Source organism: Neopsephotus bourkii, unplaced genomic scaffold (assembly GCF_033783945.1).
Source record: "Neopsephotus bourkii isolate Nb327-2 ecotype Australia unplaced genomic scaffold, CSIRO-AGI_Nbou_v1 NB_1574, whole genome shotgun sequence".
Classification (NCBI taxonomy): domain Eukaryota; kingdom Metazoa; phylum Chordata; class Aves; order Psittaciformes; family Psittacidae; genus Neopsephotus; species Neopsephotus bourkii.
Window position 1 is genome coordinate 3,182,904 of NW_026902050.1, and position 16,442 is coordinate 3,199,345.

The 16,442-nt window shown below is 40.5% G+C and overlaps 1 protein-coding gene across 18 annotated transcripts in view; it reads left to right on the forward strand.

The window, feature by feature from the left end:
* MED12L (mediator complex subunit 12L) overlaps nucleotides 1–16,442 on the forward strand; it is a 151,611-nt gene that overhangs the window by 118,231 nt on the left and 16,938 nt on the right. For 11 of the 18 annotated variants that reach the window (XR_009728206.1, XM_061371530.1, XM_061371545.1 and 8 more), the window contains 14 exons: nucleotides 3–116; nucleotides 2,510–2,709; nucleotides 3,260–3,448; nucleotides 4,375–4,449; nucleotides 4,572–4,762; nucleotides 5,092–5,253; nucleotides 7,705–7,816; nucleotides 8,981–9,070; nucleotides 10,642–10,751; nucleotides 11,228–11,363; nucleotides 11,879–12,040; nucleotides 13,468–13,833; nucleotides 14,845–15,001; nucleotides 16,160–16,377. Coding sequence is in view for 17 of the 18 variants with exons in the window: in XM_061371530.1 (XP_061227514.1) it covers nucleotides 3–116; nucleotides 2,510–2,709; nucleotides 3,260–3,448; nucleotides 4,375–4,449; nucleotides 4,572–4,762; nucleotides 5,092–5,253; nucleotides 7,705–7,816; nucleotides 8,981–9,070; nucleotides 10,642–10,751; nucleotides 11,228–11,363; nucleotides 11,879–12,040; nucleotides 13,468–13,833; nucleotides 14,845–15,001; nucleotides 16,160–16,377 (2,282 nt within the window). In the remaining variant the exon portion in view is untranslated. The remainder of the gene's footprint in view (nucleotides 1–2; nucleotides 117–2,509; nucleotides 2,710–3,259; nucleotides 3,449–4,374; nucleotides 4,450–4,571; nucleotides 4,763–5,091; nucleotides 5,254–7,704; nucleotides 7,817–8,980; nucleotides 9,071–10,641; nucleotides 10,752–11,227; nucleotides 11,364–11,878; nucleotides 12,041–13,467; nucleotides 13,834–14,844; nucleotides 15,002–16,159; nucleotides 16,378–16,442) is intronic. The other 7 variants (XM_061371546.1, XM_061371538.1, XM_061371540.1 and 4 more) reach the window with 1 other exon arrangement.

Here is a 16,442-nt window from a genome sequence, read left to right on the forward strand (position 1 = left end):
AGGCAAATTATTTCCTGGAATTCGTTCTTCTTGTGATCGTCACCTCTTGGCTGCTGCTCACAACAGTATAGAAGTGGGAGCTGTGTTTGCAGTCTTAAAAGCAATTTTAATGCTTGGTAAGATTATGCAGAGCCATGTGTAGTGTTTTTGTTCTAGTGTTTGGGTAAAAAAGAGATCGTGCCAGTTCACTTTCCTGGGAGTGCTCCTGGGAAAGGAAAGCCCTGGTGACAGGAGACAAATGTGTTTTCTGTCTGTGCTTGTGTAGTATGTAAGTAGCATTTCCCCAGAAGGTCAAGAGACAGGATTTTTCTTTGGTGAGTCAGCCCCAGCTGATGAGGCTTTAAGCAGATGTGACTTTTTCACATTTTGACCCCTACCCCCGCCACCAAGTCCCAGTACATTTCAAACTCAGGCGAGTCCCTCTCAAATACAGAGAAGAAGTGTGATCTCAGATCAATTTTCCCACCTTTTTCTGTATCGTACCACAGATCACGTGTCTGTCATTGTGGAAGCTGTGAAAGAATCACTGCTAAGAAACTCTCCACAAATAATGAGTGTGTTGTTTTTTCGAACCAAATGCCTAAGAGCTTTGGTTTGGCTTAAGTTCAGTTAAAGCTTGTAACCTATGGTGATGTGTATTTTTGGAGTTAAGTAAATGTCCAGTTAACCAAGTAAGATCTTCCAGACGTGGACATACCCACAGACGTACACCTCCCTAGAGTGCCATTATTGTATTTTCTGTTGGCCAGTGTCTCAGAACTGTCTCAAAACCCCTTGATCCTTAATAATGTGGCTATATTGGGAAAGGTGTTAAAGGCATAGCTATCTGGGATGGACTGGTGGATTTGGGAGTGAGTTTGAAATAAGTTTATGGCTGTTACTGATGTTCTTTTGCTATTCAGAGTGCTGAGATTTGCTGTTTTTCTTCATAAATGGTGTGTGGTGTGAATATGTATTGTTTCATCTCTGTGCAGAGATGTGGTTTGGATAGTGTCTGCTGCAGGGTGGTATGAAGGAAGGTTCAGGCGCACAGTTTATTTGTGCCTATACTGCAGCACATCTTCTTGTGTACCCAAAATGTTATATTTGTAAATGTATTATTTGTCTGCCAGGTTCTTCCCTCTTGTCCTTCAAGGGTACAGATTTGGGCTTGATATGTTTGTGCTCACAAGCTCAAAAGATGCTGAATGGAAGGGGTGGACAGGCTGTTTGCTGCTGCTCTCTGTTCACGTGTGTTGGGCACAGGCTCCCATCAGCTTGTTTCCCATGCTCTTTGCAATGAGCTTGTCCTGACCTTTGGGTCCTTTGGGGCTTGTTGTGCCTGATGTACCAGTCATTGGGTCAGTGATATGGGCCCAGTGGAGGTTTCTGAATTTGCAGGAACAGAGATTATAACTGTCACCTCTCAAGATATGTTCTGCTTTTCTGCTATTGGAAAAATACTTTCTACTCAGCCTCATGAGTGACAACACTGTTCAGTCTTTCCCCTCTCTGTAAGGAGCCAATTCCTTGTGCTGCTCTGTGTGTGTGCAAGTGACTGAAGCAAGCCATTTAGCCTTGTCATGTCATGTTAGTTGTTGATCTGAGGTGTTTTCTAAGGGATGACTATTATATGTGGTGCTTCAGTTAAGATGCATGCAACTTTCTGCTGGTTTAAAATATTAGGCTATGTTAACCCACTCTTCATGCAGGCTGCTGGATAGCCTCACAGGCTCTGGGGCATGATTATGTGGAGTGGTTTGTGTTGTTTTCCCCACTACTACATGCTGTAGTTGCATCTTTTTCCTTGCCCAAGGTTCCAGGCCCATAAACATGTAAACCAGGCACTGCTACAGTTCTGGTTTTGGGGTGGGGTTTTTTTGTTTGTGGTTTTTTTATTATTTTTTTTCACTGTGTCTGAAGTGTTTTTCCTTGTCTCTAGTCATCCCTGTTGGTTTCCGGTAGATGGTGATTGTACCACTGTACCAGTGCCTTACAGGGAGGAGGGGCTCACCAGTGTTGGCCAGGCTCCCTCAGCATGCTCTGTCCTCCTCCATTCCCAGGAAGATCAGTCTCTCTTGTCAAGAAGTTCATAGGAAAGTGGGCTAAGTGACCACTGATCAAGCTTGTCTCTTGATCTGTAGAGTGATAATAAATCAAAGTAAGACTTGAGAGACATCTGAGAAAAGTGAGTAACCCAACACGTCCTTATCTGCTAAAGCAATATCATACACTCACAAAGCTTTTCTTGTTGAGCATGTAGTGGCTTTACTTGTGTTTGATTCATATAAACCTTTTTCTACTTCTGAAATATCCATTACAAAGATGGTATGCAAAATAAAGCGAGTGGAGAATACTTTGGCCATGGTGATTTTCAGAGTCCATTAGTGCTGCCCCTCTACTGTAGCTGCCTCACTCCTGCTTTACCCCTCAGCTGGCCTGTGCCTCCATATACTTCCCCTGGCAGGTAAGCGGTCTGTGAGGGCATGGGCAGAAGTTCACCCCTTGCTTCTGTGCTTCTGCTGCGCAGGTGATGCTGAAATTGGCAGCAACAATGTCAGCTCCTTGAAGAGTGAAGACTTCCATATGAGAGGCTTGTTAGATGAACTCAATGAGGATGAAGTCTGGGGCTCTTCTCACACTTTGAAAGCATGTGGAAAAGCTGTTTCCTTGGAAACTGCTAGTTTAAGCGAGTATGCTAGATATGTACTAAGAACAATTTGCCAGCAGGTAATCTCTAAAAGTACTCATCTGTCTTCATTTGGAGAAACAATGCTATTTTATTTGAAAAGTGTATAATATATTTGGGTGCAAAATGAATGTTGAAGTATTTCAGTATTTGGGTTCTGTTGGGGTTTCCTCATTTGGAAAATTTATATATGGAGTAGTATGTTACTGGGGTGGGGAAGAAATTAGCATCTTCCTGCACTCTATGAGAACTCTAAAAAAAACTAGGGTTTTTTCCTGCCTGAATCTTGAAAGCTTTGAGCAGACAATAGGACCGCACCATTAGCTGACTGCTCACGTGCTTTTGCATTAGCATTTGCTTTATTGCAAAGTTGCTTTTAGACTACGGAATAAATTAATTTTGGGAAAAAAATGTTAATCTTATACTTTCAGGAGGTACTGAATGACAGAAGACATTTATAATCTCACATGTTGCATGAGCCGTAATTCAATTCAAGTTTTGCATATGGAAAAATCACTTTTCTGTTTAGCTTTCCAAAAGTTAATATTGTCTTGAAACTATCTTGCGGACTTGTTATTTGATTACTTACAGGAATGGGTTGGAGAGCACTGTTTAAAAGAACCTGAGAGGTTGTGCACAGACAAAGATCTTATTTTGGATCCTGTTCTTTCAAACAAACAAGCTCAGAAACTGCTTCAACTTATCTGTTATCCTCATGGTATTAAAGAATGCACTGAGGGTGACAACCCTCAGAGGCAGCATATCAAGTGCATACTTCAGGTAATGCAATGGGGAAAAGGAAGAAAAACTACCTGTGATGCACTGGCTCTTAACCTGTCATTCACCAGCACCACCAACTGACACTGATTTGCAGTTTCTGATGCAACCAAGTATTAGATTATTCTTTAAAGATTGCACATGCTCAGGATTCCCACTGGCTGTGGGAAACATTTTATAGTGTGACTTCTGGTGTCTCATTATGCCTGATTCCACAGTTATGAAAGAGACAAGCATGTAGCATGCTCATTGTTGCTGTTCCCCATTGTCAGTCATTAGGAAGCCACTGAAAAGGGAGCTGCTTTTAGGGTTGCCTACATTGAGATGCATGTGGTCTCAGTAGGCGTCTGTAACAGTACTGTGGTGAAAGGCACTCCTGCTCCACAAAAAAGGCTCAGATGCCTTCCTGGGCAGTCCTTAAACTGGTCATTTCTTCAAATTCAGCTGCACTAGGGACACTTAATCTCTTCAACTATAAAGACCAAGTACTTTGTCTTGGATTTTCTTGGAATAGACCTGTGGAGAATCAGATTGGCAATTGTGCTAAATGCAGGCATGTCCACTAGGGTGGCGGTGCTGTGGATTAATGTAATTACTAATGAAAGAGCGAATTACATTTTCTGTATTCACACTTAACTAAACTCAGATTTTGCAGAGAGCAAGTTTTTTATTGAGAAAAGTTGTGTGGTCATAAATATTGAGTAATGATATTAGTTGCAAAGATGTAGAAGTTAATGTACATTCTTTAATAGGTATTTTTACATGATATTTTACATGTCATTAGACTATTAAAGAGTAGTGATTGTGATGACCAGTTTATAAGGTTTATTTATGAGGTTTTGCATGTACCATGATTATTATGAGATTTATTTTTTTTCTTCAGACCTGAAGTGTTGACATTTGTATTTGTAATGTTAATTCTTACCCAGAACTTAGATCAGTGGACTCTCCGGCAGTCTTGGTTGGAGCTCCAGCTAATGATCAAACAGTGCATGAAGGAGCCTGTGAGTATTTGTTTTCAAACTTTCTTATCTAAATATCTAATGTGAAAAAGTATGTTAAATTTTAACGTAGTCCATGAGCAAACATACCATGAATGTGCTAGTTTACTTATGTTTTACTGTAGGGTTCTGGGTCTGTGGCTGAAATGAACAGCTTGTTGGATAATATTGCAAAGGCGACAATAGAGGTGTTTCAGCAATCCGCTGATCTAAACAATAACTCTTCTAACTCTGGTATAGGCCTCTTCAATCCAAACTCTGTTGGAAATGCTGACACAAGTAATACAAGACAGAATGGTAAAAAGACATTCCTAAGGTATTTTTTTGTAGCACCTTTTTAATTATTTTAGCCAACATGATGCTTAATTATGTGTAGATTGCCTAGACTTTTTTTGCACTTGAAAAAGGAATCTACAGAAATGAGTTACCTGAAGGTTACTTCTGTTTGCTTTTGTTTAACAGTAAATGTAGTTGATATTCTTGAACTTTCTGGAAACCAGAAATAGTGACTGCTCAGTCCACACTAGTTACTCCAGATGCATTGTTTCAACTGTTTCATTAAAGCAGTTCAGTCTTGTAACAGCTAATAACTTTTTGCAAAAGTACATGGATATTTTGGCTGAAGTAAGTTTATTCTACTTCTAGTTCCTCTGAACGGCGAGGAGTGTGGCTAGTGGCTCCCTTGATTGCAAAACTGCCTACCTCAGTTCAAGGTAGGGTCTTGAAAGCTGCGGGAGAGGAGCTGGAGAAAGGTCAGCATTTGGGGTCATCTTCTAAGAAAGAGAGAGACAGACAGAAACAAAAAAGGTACGACCTTGGAAAATACTTACATGCAGAGTTGAAAGGTAATTCTGAAGGAGGGGTATACTGAAGGCTGGATTTGGCTTCACCAAACCTCATTGCTTCACTTTTATGGAGCAAAAAGTTAACCCCAAACAGGGTTCAGGTTTCATTTAGTTTGAAGAAATATCATTGGAAAAGTTAGATATCTAAGATAATAGTTAGAGCGCTTGTTGTCTCTTCCTTTCCATGTCAGTAGGCTATTTTTCTTGCCATTAAGATCCTATAATTGTCATAAAATGTCATCTAACTCCTGTTGCAAATAAAGCTTAAGCTCATTTCTTAACTTTCAAAGCACATGAGAATTTTAATGACTTAGTGGTTATTGATTTTCTTTTAGTCAGATATTCTTCCACAGTGCCTATAATTTTTATACTTCCTTAGAGTTATGGTAGAAATTACGTTCAATACTACACACAAGGTCTCTAAGCTTCAAACACCAACTATCCTTCTTGTGAAACTCTTCCAAAATACAGTTGTTCAAGAAAACAAACCACTTCTTGATTGAAAACAAACTTCATTACTTTGTGAGTGAAAAAAAACAGTAATACTATGGGAAAGTATGAAATCTTATATTACATATTGTCATGGTTTAAACCCACCTGGTAACTAAATATCACGCTGGTAACTAAGTACTGCTTGCTCACTAACCCTCTTCCTCCCACAGCTCCCTGGGCAAGATGGGGAGAATTGAAAGAATGTAAAATGTGCAAGTTGAGATAACAATAGTTTAGTAGTTGAAATAAAGTAAAATATAGTGATAATAGAAAAAACCCCAAAACACAATACTGGTTGGACAGAGGCTTGAGTGACATGGTTTAGTGTGAGGTGTCCCTGCCCATGGCAGGGGGGTTGGAACTAGATGATCTTAAGGTCCTTTCCAACCCTAACTGTTCTATGATTCTATGATAATAATAATAGGGAAAAACAGAAAGAAGAAAAGAGAAATGAAAATTCAGAAACACAAGTGATGCACAGCACTATTGCTCACCACCTGCAGCTGATACCCAGCTTGACCCAAGCAGTGACTGGTCCCTTCTGGGTAACTCCCCCCAGTTTATATACTGGGCATGATGTGCTGTGGTATGAAATAACCCTTCGGTTAGTTTGTCCTGGCTCCTCCCGGCTTCTTGTGCCCCTTCTTGCTGGCGGAGCATGAGAGACTAAAATGTCCTTGATCGGGGTAAGTGCTACTTAGCAACAACTAAAACGTTGCTGTGTTATCAGCATTGTTCTCAGACACAGCACTGCCCCAGCTACTAGGAAGGAAATTAACTCTGTTCCAGCTGAAACCAGGACGCCTATATAAGAACTCTTTTTTCATACTCTGCTTTCTGTAGTAGGGATAGCAGTTGCAATAATAACTGTCTTGCAAACCATAATTTTTTCTTATGGAAATTAGTGAGAAAATAAAGAGGTGTTCCTACCATGTTGCTCTTAAAATCTGAAAAATTGCTCTTTAACATGACTTTCTGAAAATGCAGACTTCCTATTTTTCACCTTTTATTGGACCTTGGGATTTTGCCATTCCTTTATACTAATTGTCACGTAAATTGTTGAAGTCAAGTTAAATTCCAAATGAAAATAACTGTTGAAATGAATACTTGTAATCAATACAAATGTGTATGTGTGCATATGTATTTATATTGTATTTATATTGTGTTTATGGATGCATGGAATTTTCAAGGACCTTATATACCTAAAACTGCAAAAATCATTGCGTGAGCTGTTACTCAAATCCCTTTGCCGACATTTTAAACTTCTCCTCTGCTTCACATGTACTTTCAAATTAATATTTGTGTGTTTCTTTCAGTTTGTCTTAACTTTGTTATAATGGCTGCACGTTAATCTAAAAGAACTATAAAATATTGAACATCCTTGCATTGGTATGGCATAGCTCCTACAACGAGCTAAAGCCGCATCTTGGTTTAACTACATTAAGCCTGTGATAGAATTTTAGTGCAGTTTAGGTAGGCAGCTGTCACTAATCAGTGCTTGCATGGGAAACTTGCTTGGGATTCACATCAGACCACTAACATGGGTTAGAAACTTTAGCTGCCTAATCTCCACTAAAATTGTATCCCCAGTTAATTAAAGTAGTTTTAAAATAACATGGACTGATTCTGAGTCAGGCCTTCAAGTGTCTGTGCGATTCTTGGTCATTCCATGCCCTAAGCTAGGTGGCTTCTCAGTAATGATGTGCATAATATGTGCATTTACCCTGCTGGTGCTGTGCCTGCTTATGTACATGGTCTTTTAATTCACCTGGCAAGGCTTTAATTTACTAAACCAGAAACAGACTTTAGATGCAGACAGTGCCAATTCAAGGAAAAAAGTAGACAAAACAAGGAAGGGAGCAAGGATGGGAAGTATCAAAATAACTTTACTAATTGACTTCTGTGTTTGCCTCTCTTAAAGCATGTCTCTCTTGAGTCAGCAACCTTTCCTTTCATTGGTACTTACTTGCCTTAAGGGACAGGATGAGCAACGGGAAGGGCTTCTAACATCACTGCAGAATCAAGTTAATCAGGTAAAACAAGCACATGATCATGAGCACCCTTTGTGAGATGTTTCAGTGTCATCATTTTTGCGGGTATACGATGTGTAAACCCAGGAAAATTACAATGCAATGCTGTGCCAAAAGGAGCAGTCCAAGGAAGGAAGAATGGGGAGGTGTTTGTTCCTTTTAGAGGGTGAATACATCTATTTTTCTAAAATTGTTACAGAGAAATATAATGAACTTGAGTCTGAGTTCAGTTGTTTCCAGGAAAAACAGTAACTGATGTTTGTCCTGAAAGGAACAGTGTTCTCAGTCTCTAGCTGATCATAAAAAGGTTTTATAAGTTTGAAATTTTTGTTGCTTAGGAAAATCCTTCATCTTCTCTAGCTGGTACAGATTAAGAGTTCTTTGTATTTTAAAAAAACGACATTGCTAGTCCCAGACTGGCCCATTGCTTACAGCTTTTTCTTTGGATCACTTATGCTTCCTCAAAACTTCTGCTGATTCTGCTCTGAACTTCCTGCTCTCATGTAATTCATGCTGTAGCCTACAATAGCTCCTGAAGACAGTCTTTAAAAGGAATGTATACAGTGCCCAGTATAGTGGGTGCATGTTTTCTTTCCTCTGTCTTCGGTTTCTGTGAATTACTGTGACAATGAAAATCGATAGCTGTAGGGCCATTATTTTCTCATATTACCTCTCAGCTCAGGTCCAGGCTGGAGCTATGTCACAGCCTGGACCTGAGCTGAGAGGCAGTACGAGCAGTTAATTTTTTGAGGTTTATTTTTCCCCCTGCTGTCATTGCCACTTGGGCTTTCTTTTATTGTATGGGTTCTGCCCTGAAATGCAGCTGGTCCCTAAGACTCTGGTCCTTTCTCTTAAGAGATCCCACCAGATCCCATTGAGAAACTGCACCCAGTGCAAGAGCTCTATTTACTTACCTGTGGTGAACAGTTGAACAGGTTGTTTGAAACAATATTTTTAATCAAAGCATAACTAACACAACTGATAGCATAGTATCGACTCTTTACATTTCCCCTCTACTAGTGAGCTTAATCTGCTCTAAGCCTTAAATAGGCATGAGGATAAAAAGGTTAATAATCTTTTATGATTCCTTACAGATAATGGTCACAAATAATGGAAAAACATTCCTTTACAGGAAGAAAACAACCTTAATCAAATGCTTTTTTTTAGATCCTTAGCAACTGGAGGGAAGAACGGTACCACGATGACGTTAAAGCTAGGCAAATAATGCACGAAGCCTTACAACTTCGTCTTAATTTGGTAAGAAAAACTTCTGTGGTTATCCTGATGTTATACAAAGATGTAACAGCTACTCTGGAGCAGGTGGGAAGGAGTGGGAAGTACTGTGCCAGGCTGTTGCATAGGCCAGGGCTTCCTGAGAGCTTGCAGCTGAGTCCTGCAGCTCCCAGCCTGGGCATCAGGCACCTCTACTGGGATGGGGATGTGCTGAGGCCACACAACAACATCAGCCCACTGTGCAGGCTCAGGATCAGGCCCAGTGAGGGCAGCCAGGGTCACATGCAGTGCTGGCATGGCCAGGAGGGGCCATGGGGATGGGCTCAAGCTCCTGGCTTGGTGCTCCTGGGTCAGGGTGGGATTGGCCAGGGACAGCAAGGGCCCCTCTGCCCTGTCACAAGGATGTCTCTGCTCCATTCGTGGTTGTCTCTGTTCTGTCTCTCTTGTTTCATCTAATGCCTCCTGACCGTAATGTTTGGACATTAATCATATAAAATGAATGGGAATGGCACCCTATATCTTATTTGTGCCTTTATTTTTGTGGTGCTTTCATCCTTTCAGTGTTCCTGGAACCTCAGAAGTGTATAATCTTTTTGTGGATGTTCCAGGCTGCTGCCCACTGATGTTTTATCCCCATGTAACAAGCAAGGATTTTATGGAACTGGGCAGTCAATATAGTTGAGACTTTCAGAGCTCCCAGGGAATGTAACATTTGGCTATTTAACTTCCATGTGCAATTTCAGTTGCTGTTATTTGGATACACGTATTAACTTAGAAAGTTTCCATTGAGTTCTCTAGGGTCCCACATCTCTTGAAACCTGTGTACCAGAGTTCAGGGCCACCACAGCTTGTTTAGCACAGTGCAGTAGGATTGCGGAGGCCAAATAAGGGAGCACCAAGGTAGGACTAACACTGCAGTGTTGTTCTCTTTGTGTCAGTTTGTAAGCTGCTTAGATGCAGCTGTGCAACTAGAGGGGTAACCATAGCCTTTGCACTGCTCCTGGTTCAGCTCAAGGGGACTTCGGCCAGCTGTGACAAGCTTTGGGATCACTGTGGCTGCACTTAAAGAGCAAAATGGCTCCTTCTCAGATCCAAGGCATGTTTTACAGTATCACGCTACGCTGGTAGCAATAGTGAAAAATTGTTCATAGGGTAAAATACATTTTTTAGCAGTTTTCATTTTCAATTAGTACTATATTGTTCTTCAGATCTGTTTTCTCTTTGCATTGGACATTATTGTTTAATTTTTGGGTGTGAGAAAGTGATAACTAGAAGGTTTTAATTTGACACTGTTTCAATTCTGAGAAATTTTTCACTGACTTAAATTTGTTGCATCAAACATGAAATTGGAGATACAAAACTGAAAGAGAAGTGTAATATTTTGCTTTCCTATAGCTCCTTAGGATAAGCTTTTTGCTGGGAACATGGGGTGGGTAGGAAATGTTATTTAAAGTCAGCACTTCAAGATGGCATTCAGCACACAAGAACTTGTAGGACTGGAAGGAAGTTTTATTCATAAGTAACCCATTTGATAAGGGAAGCTTGACTCTATGAGATACATGCAGAACCTTGCTATGTGCTGTGTTATTTTGCAGGTAGGTGGCATGTTTGACACTGTGCAGAGGAGTACCCAGTGGACCACGGACTGGGCACTTCTGCTCCTTCAGATAATCACTTCAGGAACTGTTGATTTGCAGACCAACAAGTATGTCTGCACTATTTAAACAAGCTAATTCATGTCCTTAGTGCTTTTAAGTTTAGGTGGCATGTATGTTATTGTTGTGTTTTTCTGACTATTACCCTACTACTGATTGAGTGCAATTTCTGTGTGCAGTGCTGGTCTTGTTTGGGGAAGTACCTCTGTTTTGGAAAGCACTGGAGCCACTATTTACACTCTTCCTTAACAAGAACACACCTGAGTGGTTCCCGAAGTTGGAGCCTGCCATTCCCAATGACTGTCTGTTAGGAGTTTGTGTTGTTTGTAGCTCTGTTGTATGTGTTGACAGTCCACCTGCATGTATATGCTGGGGCTTATGCATGCAAGCTGAGGTGTGGGTCTGTGCAGAAAGCACTGAAAAACCCAGCTTCTCTGAAGGGCTGCACTTGTGGCCTTTGCTGTATCTGTCCCTGGATCTCTTGGCAATCAGTAGTTTTCAGGGTAATACTTGTCTTTACTCCTAGTGAACTGTTCACAACCGTGCTCGATATGCTGGGTGTCCTCATCAACGGGACACTTGCCTCAGACTTGTCGAACGCTTCCCAAGGAGGGCCTGAGGAAAACAAAAGGGCTTACATGAATTTAGTGAAAAAATTAAAAGTAAGTGTTATGCCTTGTTGTTTTAAGCATTTCTTTCGAGTTGCATTGTACCTGTGTTTTAGTCCCTTTGCTTCTAGTGTGTGGGAAGGCCTCTTGTAAAAGGAGGAGAGGTTGAAACAGACCTAAGTGATAACATTGGAAAAAAGAAGAAAATAAGAATACAGGAATGTGGGGGTGGGAAGACAGATTTTCAGTGTTTTCTTCATATTAAATTGAAATTGGGGACCCTGCAAGATGCTTAGTTACTTTTATTCATGTTTGAGGCACTAAATTTGTGTTACACATTTTCTATGTTCTGTATAAACAAGAGATAAAAAGATAACTTCAATTCTACAAAAAACCCAAAACCCAGCAAAAAAAACCCAACAAACCCTTGTAAGGCCACTTGTTTAAATTTACCAGAAGTACAAGGAAATGACTCATCCAGAAACTGGACACTTTCTAATAGTGAAAGCAGTGTAGTGTGTCTCTCTCCCCTGCTCCTTGTTTGATTGATGGATTTATTTGTTCTCTAGAAAGAGCTGGGAGACAAGCGGTCGGAAAGCATTGACAAGGTTCGCCAGCTGCTCCCTTTGCCGAAGCAGACATGTGATATTATCACTTGTGAGCCAATGGGATCCTTGATAGACACCAAGGGGAACAAAATTGCAGGATTTGACTCCATTGATAAGAAACAGGCAAGAGTAAATGTTTGCTTTCATCTCAGGTTTTCCATGCTTTTTGAAGTGTAGGAAATTCAAGCAAACAGGTACAACTTGGACAGTACATGTGTCTATATGCAGTAACATGAAAGCATTGCACTTCTGCTTTAATTCAGCTTCTGGTGCACTCTCAGTCATTACTAAACCTTCAGCCACAGCGATGCAGTCTCTTTTAAAAAAACAGGCAGGCATTCCATGAGATTGGTGCCAAAAGAGGAAAACCTGGCCTGTTGGATAGTACCTTTAAAAAAAGTTGCAAATGACAGACTGTTTTTAGAATCAAATACATTTCTGTTCCAAATATTGTTGCACAGTTTTTGTTACCATGATCCATGTGAAAATCCTCAGAGTGAAACCGGGGTGGATTTAGAGGCACGTGAAGAGTTGTTACACCGCAGCCAAAAGGGTTTGAGCATCCTCGTGTGACTGGGACCATGCACCAGCATCACCACCCCTGCAGCAGAACTGGAATCATCCCATCATCCCACTCTCCCGGACAACTCACTGCAGAGTCTTGGAGCTTTAGATAGATGATGTGCATCTTTATTGGAAACAGTTCTATGTCACTTGTACAAATTCAAGAGTTTGGATAACCTTTTACTTTCTGATTTGTTTAAACTTCAGTCATTACATTTGCTGCATGCCCACCCTTGTTATATCTTCAGAGTACGCAGTCAATTTGCAACTGCTAACGGGATGAGTGTTTACATAAGCTTGCTCAGTTCTACGATACAGGGTCTTCACTCATAACGCGAACTTCACAGAATTTTCCTAAAAGGAAATGACATTTGACTTGGAGTTGAAGAGCAGTAGCTCTTAAAAAAAGTATTTGTTTTTCAAGCACAGTCCTACCTTTGAGAGCTCATTTGACCAGGGAACATTTTGACCTGCTGGGAGGGAGATGGAGGGTGATTGATCCTGCTTACAAACGACAGAGGGGGGGGAAAGAAAGTGTATTAGTTGTTTTGGATTTATTTGGAATACAAAGGGATGCATAACTTTTAAAGTGAATTTATTTACAAGAGAAGAATAGAGCTTAGGATAGAGTTTTTTATTCTGCAGACTGGGTAGGTGTTTTTTGGTGATATGACGCTTAGGCTTTCTTCCCTTATTTGACTATGTAAACTTTAGTGAGGATATTCTCAAAGTAGTATTTTTTGATAGAGAATTGACTTCTCATTCAAAATATGATAACAGAATTTGAGATTTTTAGCATAGCTATAAGCAAATGGTACTATAGTGGCAGGCTTGGATAGAGGTTAAAATCCCACCCGTATGTGTTTGGTACATTTTGTGGAGGAAAAAAATCCTTACTGGATTTTTCTGACTCAAATGATACAGAAAGCATCTGCTCTAGTGTTCAGCTTTCTTAAAATATGAACTTCACTTTTATTCTGAAACAGGGTCTTCAGGTTTCAACAAAACAAAAGGTGTCCCCTTGGGATTTATTTGAAGGTCACAAAAATCCTGCTCCTCTCTCCTGGGCATGGTTTGGTACAGTTCGTGTCGACAGGAAAGTGATCAAATATGAGGAGCAGCAGCATCTCCTCCTGTACCACATGCACAACAAACCCAAGCCACGGAGTTACTACCTCGAGCCCTTACCCCTTCCTCCAGAGGAGGAGGAGGAGGAAGAGCCCACCACACCTGTGTCTCAGGAACCAGAAAGAAAGTCAGGAGAGTTCTCTGATCAGGGAAAACATGCCATGGATGACGAGAAGAAGGCAAAGAGCAGGAAGCGAAAGTCAAAGTCAAGCTCAAGGGCTGATGTAAGTTGTTGGTGCCCCATACAAAACTTGAATATCTCACTGAAGCATGTGATGCTGCATTGTGCTGTCCTAGCTGCCTTCAAAAATTACTCTGCACCGAGAGCAGAGAGTCGCGATAAAGGGAACAAATGAAATGGTCAAGAGGAGGGTGGATTCCTATCAAATATAGCTTAGGGTAGAAGTGTAATATGTTTAGGACATTACGTGCTGTGTAAAATATGCTAGACTGGATCTTACTAAATATTATTTAGGTTCTGTGTATGCTTTCATTTGGTGTAAAGTACAGCTGTTACTGTTCGTATCCATTTCTAAAATTCCTCCTGTTCAAATTACATTGAGAACAAACATGTTAGTTTAAACCCTGGTCCCATTCAAACATAAGCTGATTTGAAAGAGGTTCTTTCACACAGATAAACTGGTTTACTCTGCAGTTTGTTCTGATTTCTGAGATACTTTCTGTTTTAGTTTTTATTGGGTTTTGAGGTGTGGGTTCCTAAGCTGAAGAATCATTAGAGCAAAGGTTTGAAAAACATCCCTGGCACCACCCAAATAATAATGTGCGTTTCCAGAAGCAGCATTCTGTGCAATTACATCTTCACGGTGCTGCCAGCATTTATACATGCTGTAGATGTGATAGTGTTCTGTCAGCATCCAGCTGGTTTGCCTACACGTTGCATTTTCAGTAGCTATAATTTTAAGATCATTTTCTGACCTTTTTGATGTTTCAGTTCTTGTAATTTCTATGCTGATATAGTAAGAAGTCCTTGTGGTATACCTGATTATAGCCTACAGAAAATACTTGCTAATAAGGTAAAAATGGATGGTGTGTGCATGAAGTTGTTCATGTTAATTACCTGTGGGCAGCCTGAGACTTAATCTGGTTTTTACATCATTGCAAATGACAATGGGAACTGTCTCTGTCCTTTAATAATTTAGTAGGAAAATTGGCATTATTTATGAGTTAGTAAGGTATGAATGTCAGTAACATTCACTTTTGCTGTATATTTTAAGGAATATCCCCAGAACAACTTATACAGAGTGCCTCCCACCTATTCCCCAGTCTCCTCTCAAGTGATGCATCCTCCGCAGGCTGCCTTGTGGGGTTACAGTATCATGGGCCAGCCACAGCAGCCGGGCTTCTTTGTGCAGAACCAGCCCCTCCCACCAGGTATGGGTAAACTTTGTATTCACAAACGTGTGGCTTGGTGTATGTGGCAGAAGTTGGCTTCTTATAATCACATTTTGTCTCTGACTTTCCCTGAAGTCGGCTGTGTCTGCTGAGGCCATTTATTTCATTCTTTAGTTAGCCCTTTTATTTTTTTAGGGCTTTCTGTTATCAGTTGTAGGTCTATCTCAATTAAGCTATTAAACTTTTTTGCTAGATAAGCAAAAGTGACCCACTGTGGTGATAGTATAAGAAAGCTGGTAGAAGTTCAGTAAGGAGTCAAATAGGAGAGGGATGATTAAAAAGAAAGAATAACCTTTGGGGGTTATTTCTTCTTTGATTCATGTCAGGAACTATGGGGGCTAATTTGGCATCTACTGTATGGAATAAATAAATCCACGGGCTCACATTTTTTTCAACATTTGTGCTTGTGATATGTGCGTAATTTTTTTGTAGGATTGTTTTGTTTCTTACAGTTAATATGCATACAGTTTAACATAGGTATTTTACTTTCTCTAGGGGGCAGCAGTTTATGATGTTCTGAGAGGTCCAATGGTGTCCTTGTCCGATAGTTTTCAGGAGAATTTTAGAAGTTTGGTTCCAATTATAAATGTTAACTATTTTTTTCTGAAGCTCCCAGTACAACTAGATTTGTATTTTAAGTGTGTAAAAGTCTTCAGAATATACCAGACTGTGTCTAAAAAGTTTAAGGAGATGATGATATTGAAAACAAACACACAAAATCACCTTCATAAGTCTGACATAGATACATGATTTTTATCAAATAGCATAGAGTGCATAAATTACTGCCATCTCATTATAAAATTGGCGTGACATAAGCTGCTCATATCGTGCTTTTGATCTGACATGCAACTTCCGTTCATCAGTAGTAAGCACACATTTTATGTGACATAGAACATGCAACAGCCTTTTCACTTTTCTCTCTCATTTACAAGTGACAGTCTTCAAAGTTATTTTGCTTGTTTCATTTTTCAGGCCAGTAATCTGGTTTAATCTAGTTCACTGTCTGCCTTTACAGGGATAAGTTTATCATCTTTATTGTAGAGCTAACCAAATAGGAGCTGATGAATTAGCAGTGATCTGTACCAACAACACTCTCACGGAAGGCAGAGAACGCATTTATGTTTTGGGTGGTTTTAGGTGGTTCCAGGCTGGATCCGACAGGCTCCTTTGTTCCAACTAATACGAAGCAAGCCCTGTCGAACATGCTGCAGCGGCGCTCTGGCACCATGATGCAGCCCCCCTCTATCCATGCAATCACGCCTCAGCAGCAGTTGCTCCAGATGAAACTCCTGCAGCAAGAGCAGCAGCAGCAGCGGCTCCTCAGGCAGCAAGCACAGTCACGGTCTCTCCAACAGGTTTGTCCAAACACCTAACTCTGAAGAACAACACAGTGTTTCTGCCTTCCATCGGGGCTGCTTGC